The 9,299-nt window shown below is 35.2% G+C and overlaps 1 protein-coding gene across 1 annotated transcript in view; it reads left to right on the top strand.

The window, feature by feature from the left end:
* Positions 1-562: 562 nt before the first annotated feature.
* The window catches only part of prss12 (serine protease 12), an 84,170-nt gene continuing 75,433 nt past the window's right edge, over positions 563-9,299 (top strand). The window contains exons 1-2 of the mRNA XM_049472365.1: positions 563-1,303; positions 9,068-9,206. Of these exons, the coding sequence (XP_049328322.1) occupies positions 985-1,303; positions 9,068-9,206 (458 nt within the window). The 5' untranslated portion in view covers positions 563-984. The remainder of the gene's footprint in view (positions 1,304-9,067; positions 9,207-9,299) is intronic.

Raw genomic sequence — 9,299 nt, 5'->3', positions numbered from 1 at the left:
TGTTTTCCCACACTCGGCTCTAATACTATTGTAAAACTCTCTGACATGTGACCCCCCCCCCCCCCTTTTTGTTTCGTTTGTTTTTTCTTCTTTTTTCTCTCTTTTTTTTGATGTTGTTGTTTTCTTGTTAGAATTGACAATATGTTGACAATGATGTATACATGCTGAGATATGATTGCCTTTAAAATAAAGAATAAAAAAAAGAAATAAAGGTCAATCAATCTAAAACATTTTAAGAATGTTTAAGTCCTTTAGCGCAGTCGCAAAGACCATCAAAAATATGATAGAACTGGCACTAATCAGAACTGCCTCTGGTAATGAAGAGCCAGAGTTACCTCTGTTGACCAAGATAATTAGGATAAGAGTTACCAGACTCAGAATTTTTTTTAAACTACTAAATGATTCCTTGTGTGTTTGTTCATAGTAAGTATTTATTTACAATCATTTATTTACATTTAATGACAAACGTTGTGTGAACAGAAGATGGAGCCCTTGAGTTGTGTTTTTCATTGGTGTTCAACCAACCCTCACTTTTGTGTGTGTGTGTGTGTGTGTGTGTGTGATTGGTGGCTCGTGGTGGTGAAAGCCCTCTCTGTACTGAAGACCAACAGCGCTTTATTGAAGTCGGTCGGGCGTTGATCGGAGTAACTGAATGCTGTTGGGATTTAATTCGGATTTATTGTCTCTGTTTCAGAAACGACTCGGATTCGATTTAATGGATACAATGTTTCAGAATGCAACTTTCAAGCGGCACAGTGAGTAAATCACTGCGAATCGGAATCGAATCAGTGCAAAGTGATTGATTCGAATTCAAATTCGATTTAAAATTAGCGATTTTATGCCAACAATTCGGTTGTCCGCATTATCATAATCATCGTTATCATCATTATCATGCGCGCTCGTTGTTGATTCCTCTGCGAGTTGGGCTCCGGTTCTGGAGCGCGCGCCGGTTTTAGCGGGGTCCCGCTGCGCGAGCGCCCCGGTATGCGGTGCCTCCGCTCCGCCGCGCGCCTCCTGCTCCTCGCGCTCTTCGCCGCCGCGCGCTGCTGCTGGTGCGCCCCGTTCGCGGAGTGCGCGCAGAGCCGGGGCCGCGCGGGGCAGTACCGCGGCTCCATCGCCGTGACCGAGTCCGGCGCGAGCTGCATGAACTGGACGGAGGTTAGCGGCGTGTCCTCGCGCTACCCGGGAAAAGGGCTCGGGCACCACAACCACTGCCGGAACCCGGACCGCCGCATCCGGCCCTGGTGCTTCTTCAGAACCGGCCGGGGGCGCATCGACTGGGGCTACTGCGACTGCAAACAAGGTACATAACATACCAAACATCTACCAAACATCAGAGCAACGTTCAAACATCTTCTAAAAGTGGATGATGTCTAAAACAACATTAAAATCTACTGCAATGTCCTGCTAACTGGCCTCCCGGCCTGTGTAGTAAAACCACTCCAGATGATCCAGAACGCAGCAGCACGTCTGGTCTTCAACCAGCCAAAACGGGCACATGTCACCCCGCTGCTCATTGAGCTCCATTGGCTACCAGTTGATGCTCGCATCAAATTCAAAACTCTTACAATCGCCTACAAGGTGATGACAGAACAGGCTCCTTCCTACCTGCACTCGCTCCTGAAGGCTTACACTACCTCCCGGCCGCTGCGCTCCTCCAATGAACATCGCCTCGCTTTGCCAAACACTCACACAAAGCAATCCAGACTGTTCTCATACAGAGTTCCCCAATGGTGGAACAAACTACCTTCCTCTACCAGATCAGGAGAATTTCCTGAAGACAGAGCTCTTCAAAGAGCACTTACTCTCTTAACACCTCTAACACACTAACTACTTCTAACCTTATTTCCTTCTTCCCCTCCTTCACTCCTCTATCCTATTATTCCCCTTTGACCTCCTTTTATCCCTATCCAAAGGTGTTTTACCTTTAAACTTATTTTACATTGTACTTGACTATTGTAAGTCGCTTTGGACAAAAGCGTCTGCCAAATGTAATGTAATGTAATGTAATGTAATGTAATGTAAAACAACCTTTTTAAATATTGCCTCATAGGCAAATATCAGAGCAACACAGCAGAGAACGTTCAGCAAACGTTCAAACATCTTTTAAATATTGATGATTAAAAAAACAACAACTTTAAAACAACCTTTTAAAACATTGCTTCATTGTTAAAATTCTAACACTGAATAGATGGCAAAAAACAATATTATAACAACCTTTATTAAACATTGCCTAAAAGTGTCAATGGTTAGTGTTGGAAATCTGACATTGAATAAATGTGTTCAAACATCTTTTAAAATGTTGATGATGGGGAAAAAAACGACCTTATAACAGTCTTTATTAAACATTGCCTCATAGGCATCATTGGTTAGTGTCATAAATCTGACATTTGAAAAATGTTTAAACATTCATTCAATGTCAGAATTTGGACACTAAGCAATGGTGCATATCTTTATTAGACATTGCCTCATAGGCATAATTTGTTAGTGTTGAAATTCTGACATTAAATAAACTTTCAAGCGTATTTTAAACGTTGATGATGGAATGACAATCGTAAGGAGACTTCTTTAAACATTATTGCCTCATAGGCATCCTTGGTTAGTGTTGAAATTCTGACATTGCATCAACGTTTATTTTCTGGTTGCATTACATCTTTTAAATGTTTATCTTAATGATCAAAAACAACCTTTATTAAACATTGCTTCATAGGCATTTTTGGTCAGTGCGGAAATTCTGACATTGAATAAACATGCTCAAACATCTTTTAAACGTTGATGATGGAAAAACAACCTTACAACAACCTTTATTAAACATTGCCTCATAGGCATCATAGGTAGGTGTTGAAATTCTGACATTGCATCAACGTTTATTTTCTGGTTGCATTACATCTTTTAAATGTTTATCTTAATGTTAGAAAACAACCTTTATTAAACATTGCCTCATAGGCATTTTTGGTTAGTGTTGAAATTCTGACATTAAATAATTGTGCTCAAACATCTTTTAAATGTTTATGATGGAAAAACAACTTTATAACAACTTTTATTAAACATTTCCTCATAGGCATCAACGTTTATTTTCTGGTTGCATTACATCTTTTATATGTTTATCTTAATGATCAAAAACAACTTTTATTAAACATTGCCTCATAGGCATCATTGGTTAGTGTTGAAATTCTGACATTGAATAAATGTTTAAAACATTTTTTATATTCAGAAATAAAGAGGAAAATAAGAACTTTAATATAATTTCCACACCCAAGTACATCTAACAATGACATCACTACCCTAATTTCAACATTATCAAGATTATAAAATGTAAAACATTATCTTCATTCATACCATTAAAATCTATATTTAAAAATAATGAAACAATTGTGTATATTATAAAAAAATAATAATAAAATTGTATATGGGAAATAAAATGGAAAAAAAAAAAATTATAATGTACAACAAACTGAAACCAAAGTTGAATATTGTAAAAAACCTGAAAACAAAATTGATTATGTTTTGTATAATGTAAAAAAATATATGTATATGTATGTATACTTGTAAAAAACTAACTAAAAGCAAATTTGTATATTGCAAAAAATGTTTATAAAAACAAAATTGTACACTGTAAAAACCGAAAACCAAATCGTATGATGTAACATTTTTGTAAAAAACTAAATACAAAATTGTACAATATAAAACCAAAAACAAAATTGTATATTGCAAAAAATATAAAGAAACAAAATTGTATACTGTGAAATAATGTAAAAACTGAAAACTAAATTTTATGATGCAAATGTCTTTAAAAAAAGGTATATTTCAAAACAACTGAAAACAAGATCGTATATTGCTAAAAAAAACTGTGTATTAAAAAATGTATTTAGTGTAAATAAATATAAAAACAGACTTGCTAGGTGTAAATTAAGCTAAAATTTGAAAAATGTAAAAAAAACTAAAATATAAAACTGTATGTTGTAAAAACAGCAAAAACAAAATTGATTATTTAAAATAAAACAATGACAATAAATTTGTATAATGTAAAAAAATGAAAAAAAATTGTATGATGTAAAAAAACTAAAAAACAAATGTTTAAAATGTAATAAAAAATGGTATATTATTAAAAAAACAAAATTGTATATCGATTAAAATCTCAAACAATTGTGTATTTAAAAAATAGTATATCCTCCTGAGACCTAGACTTTTTTTTTTTTGCAAAAAAAAATGTGGTGTGGTAAAAATGTTCCCCTGCCATTTGAAATCAGAAGGAACCAGTTATTTCATAAACAAATTGGACTAAAACTAGTTTCAAACCTAAAATTGGATTAGAATTTGTATCCGGCCCATGTTTCTGTCTGTAGAAACATTTGACTGGGATTCCCTTCATTTTAATTTTAATCAATTACATTTAATGTTGTCATGTGACCACTAGATGGTAGGGGCAGTGTCTCCCTATGAGGCCAAACAGTCACTGTTTTAGAGAAATTAAGCATCATGCTGTAGAAGAAATGTGAGAAGCAGAAATGTAAATGTCCTCATATGAGGACGCAGGGTCTCAAGAGGATCTAGCGTAAATAAATGAAACCAAAATGATATATTGTAAAAATCTAAAAACGGAATTGTATATTGTAAAAAAATGAGAAATTTATGTTGTACAAAAACTAAAAACAACAGGAAATATTGTAAAAAAAAAACAAACAAACAAAAAAAAACTGTTCATTGGTTAAAAAAAAGCTTACCAATATTAAAAGTTTAACATTCACAGAACTGAGTCTCAGTTTCAGCAGAGATAAGAAGTGTTAGATCAGACAGAGCTGCTGCTTCAGGTACAGTTTTGGAGGTCAGACATTCTCTGAGGATACTGGAGTGGAGGCTGGTAGAACTGGAGGCATGCGGGGCGAGTTGAGACAGGCCGAGTCAGAGAATCAGCTACTGCTGTGCTTTACACACAGAGCTCTGTGTTTTGATATGTGGTGTTTTTCATATATTTAAAATGTTCTGCATTGTAGATGAATACTGAACTGAACCAAACTAGTGTTAAACATACTGAAATACAGGGGTGTGCAACAGAACTCTACAGATTTCTTTTGTTTTTGCTTTTTTGTCATACTGATATTTTACAGATTATCAAACTTTAACGTCAGACAAAGAGAAGTGGCAAGCATCATACTAAGTGGTGAGCACCAGATACCACATACTAAGTGGTGAGCACTGGATGAGCATCAAATACTAAGGTATTAGCTCCAAATACTAAATGGTGAGCACCAGATAGTAAGTGGTGAGCACCACAACCTTAGTGCTGAACACCACATACTAAGTGGTGAGCACTGGATACAAAGTAGTGAGCATCAGATACTAAGTGGTGAGAACCACATACTAAGTGGTGAGCACCGGATACCAAGTGGTGAGCGTCAGGTACTAAGTAGTGAGCACCAGATACTAAGTGGTAAGCTAGGTTAGCTAACGTTAATTATTTATTGTACAGGGAGCAATGCAAGCCTTTTAAGCTAAGCTAACATAGCTAGCATTAGCTTAGCTAGCTAGATCTTTGCAAAAGCAGCCGTCGTGACTCCAATAATTCGTAACCATTAGATTCATTCATAACATTTAAATCTACACTTAAAAGAAACGAAAGTAAAATTATATACTGTAAAAAAATTAAACCATATTTGTATAATATAAAACATGAGAAAAATTGTATATTATAAAAAAACAACCAAAATTGTAAATCGTTAAAAAAGTAAAAAAAAAAATTAAATAAATAGTATATAGTGTAAAAAATTAAATCACATGTCTATATTGTAAATAAATCTGAAAAATTGTATAATGTACAACAAACTGAAAACAAGAATGCATATTGTAAAAAAACAAAAAACATTTGTATATCATTAATATTGTATAATGTAAAAACTTAAAAAAAAAAAAAAAATAAAATAATTTATTTTTGTAAAAAACTAAACCAAAAAAATTGTATAATGTAAAAACTGAAAATTAAATTGTATATTAAAAAAATAACGTATATAAAAAATAATAATAGTATATAGTGTACAATAAATAAAATCAAAATATTATTTTCTTTGAGGACACTGGGTTATACAGTAGAACGCAGCTCTGAAAATTGAAAAATAACTACTACAACGTAACTCAAATTAACCAAATTAATCTTGAAAATCGCTCAGCACTATGCTCAGCACTCAGCACTTACCAGTATGTGGTGCTCAACACTTTATTTTTTACTTAAAATATAAAAGAAATACACAATGTCCATTCAGGGGCTCCGAAGAAAGTGTCCTCCAGTGCAGTCGCAAAAAGGACATCAAAAACGAAAAGCGTCGAAAATGATGGAACTGGCACTCTTCAGGACTGGCCTAGGAAAGAAAGAGCAAGAGTTAAAACAGCATCAAAAACCAGTAAAAGTTACCAGCTCCCCATAAAAGAGACACTTAGACGCCTTTTAACACTTTTAAGTTACTAAATGATTCTTATATGGATTAAAAAATTATAAAAATAAAAGTCCTGGTTCTGTATAATGTTATATAAATAGACTTGTGAGTTTTTTTAGTAGTAGGTGAGATTCTGGCTGAGCTCCAGGATTTTGAGCAGATTTTCCACAGTGTTTTCTCCTGCTGCTCTGAGGCCCCGTGCGCCTAGTGATTTATAGTTTACACGAACTCAACAGCCGGCCCACACATGTGCACTGTCAGCGTACACATCAAACACACACACACACACACAAACATAAACACACACACACACACAAACATAAACACATGGTTAGCTCACATATAAACGTATTTATTGGTTTAAATTACCAAAAGGAAAAGATTTCTGTGATTTATAGGTAGGAGTGCATCTCAAACGATTAGAATGTCACTGAAAAGTAACTTGATTTCCGTAATTCAGTTCAAAATTTTATTGCTGATTATTATTATGGCTTACAGCCAATGAAAACCCCAAAAAACAGTGTCTCAGGAAATTTGAATATTATAGAAGACCGATTGGTACTTTTGGCAGTGTGGGCAGTGTGCCAAGTCCTGCTGGAAAATGAAATCTGCATCTTCATAAAAGAAGTTGTCAGCAGAGGGAAGAAGCATGAAGAAGTGCTTGGCATCATGTTCTCCTCCACCAGTCTTGCACACTGCTTTTGGATAACTTTATGCCTTTACTCCTGGTGCAATAATTCAGCTTGGTTTGATGTCTGTAACCATCAGTCTTTTTCTCTTGATTATATTCCAGGTGTTATAAGAATTGTAGTTAGGAATAATAACGTTTGTTAAAGTTGAGGCTAAAGTGCCTCTAGAGTGGCAAAAAGGGGATAAAGTGCCGCTAGGATGACACATATGTGCCACACCTATTAGACAGTGTGAGGGAAATTTTGTCTCAGATGTTTCTTAGATGTTTCTCCTTAAATCTGCGACCTGACGATTTTTTTTGCCTTGGAACTCTTTCATGGAGACCATTTTCACCCAGTCTCTTTTTATCTTATTATTGAATCATTAACACTGATCTTAACTGAGGTTGTACGTTGTAAGACCTGCAGTTCTTTAAATGTTGTTCTGGGTTCTTTAGTTTGGGACCTCCTGGATGAGTTGTTCATGCCCTTTTGGAGTAATTTTGTTCGGTCGGCCGGTCACTCCTGGGAAGGTTCTCCAGTGTTCCATGTTTTCTCCATTGGTGAATAATTGTGAATCACTGTGGTTCTCTGGAGTCACAAAGTCTTAGAAATGACTTAAGGTTTAGAAACCCGGTCTGATAGACTGTTTTTTTTTTCATCTGTTTTTTAATTTCTGTTTTTGAGATCTTTTAGCTGCTTCATGTTGTTGTCAGACAGGTTCTGTTGAAGTGATTTCTTGATTCTACGGGTCTGGCAGTAATCAGGGCTGGTTGTTGCTAGTGAAGTTATGTTTACTCAGGTTATCTTTGTCTGATATTAGGGTGATTCTTAGATTATGTGCACCTTTGGCCTTGTGAAGTTGAGTGAAAAAAACATTATACAAATTCAACTCACACAGCTTCATATGTTTAAATAACCATTGTAGTATTGAGATCCATTAAATTTCCAAACTAAATTTACAAGACTAATTGTTATTTTTTACATTTTATCTGACCCGGAATAAACCAATGTCATTTCCACATGTTTACAGCATGTTTGGAAATGACATACAATAAATATATTTGCTGATCAAGCAATATTTGCCTTGTTTTTTCTTCAACAGTTGTGAGTGGAAAATTAAGTGGCTCTGATGTCACTTTACATCTCCATGGAAACAACCTAAACTATCTTTCACCAGAACTTTTTTAAATGGAAAGTAGGCATTGTGGTGGAAATGACGCCAATGCTGTGAGACGGGCATATTTTTAATAAAAAAAAAATATTGACAGTGTACTCAAATCAAATATTTGTATATATTTTATTTATTTCAGTATTCCTTACTACAGCTGCATCAACAATCCTTATATAAATGATATTTTTAACCTTTTTTTTCTTTGTGGAAGTTTGAAACTCTGGGGGTGAGACAAGGAGAAAATAGTGATTTTGCAACTTCCAGGTGGATGAAAAGTATTGAAAATCGTATTTGAAAGGTGGTAAATTTTTTATAAGATTTTTTATCACCATTTCCCTACAGAAAGAGGAATTTGCAAAATTGCAATTATTTTTAAAAATATGACCCAGGACTCTAAAAGTGCATAAATTCTAAGATTCACCCTAAACAAATCTATATTTTTATTTTATTTTATTGAAGTTGTAAAAAATACATCTGCATCTCACCACAATCAGAGGCACACTGCTCAGCCCAATCAGCTTTCCTTTCTGCCCCGCTCCTAAACCCATACATCACCACTATTGATATTTTTTAAATTTAAGCTGAGGGTGGAGTCAGCCAAAACTAGGTTGTTTAATAAGCCTTTAAGGACAAACTCTTCTACAAAAAGAGGAACATAATCTTGGTAGTAGGTAGTGATAGCTGGCATTCTACATGTAAAGTTAGGTAATACAGGATGTGATTGTATGGAAAATGGCTTGTGTAAAATATACACTATAATACACACTCTGAAAATTTGTGTGTGTGTGTGTTTGCAGGCTCGGTGCGGCTACAAGGTGGCAGGTCTAAACTGGACGGAACCGTGGAGGTGTATTTAAATGGCGTGTGGGGAACCATCTGTAGCAACGACTGGGACGACAAAGATGCTACTGTGGTGTGTCGTCAGCTCGGTCAAGGGTACGTACCATCAGATGAAAACGTAGAGGGTTTTATCAGTACGGGTTATTTAAAAAAAACAGGAGGGTGAAGACTAGCACATGCCTCCTCTGA

This window comes from Astyanax mexicanus, chromosome 25, assembly GCF_023375975.1.
Source record: "Astyanax mexicanus isolate ESR-SI-001 chromosome 25, AstMex3_surface, whole genome shotgun sequence".
NCBI classification, from domain to species: Eukaryota; Metazoa; Chordata; class Actinopteri; order Characiformes; family Acestrorhamphidae; genus Astyanax; species Astyanax mexicanus.
The sequence above is the reverse complement of the archived record's forward strand: the minus strand, read 5'-3'. Positions and strand labels throughout refer to the sequence as shown.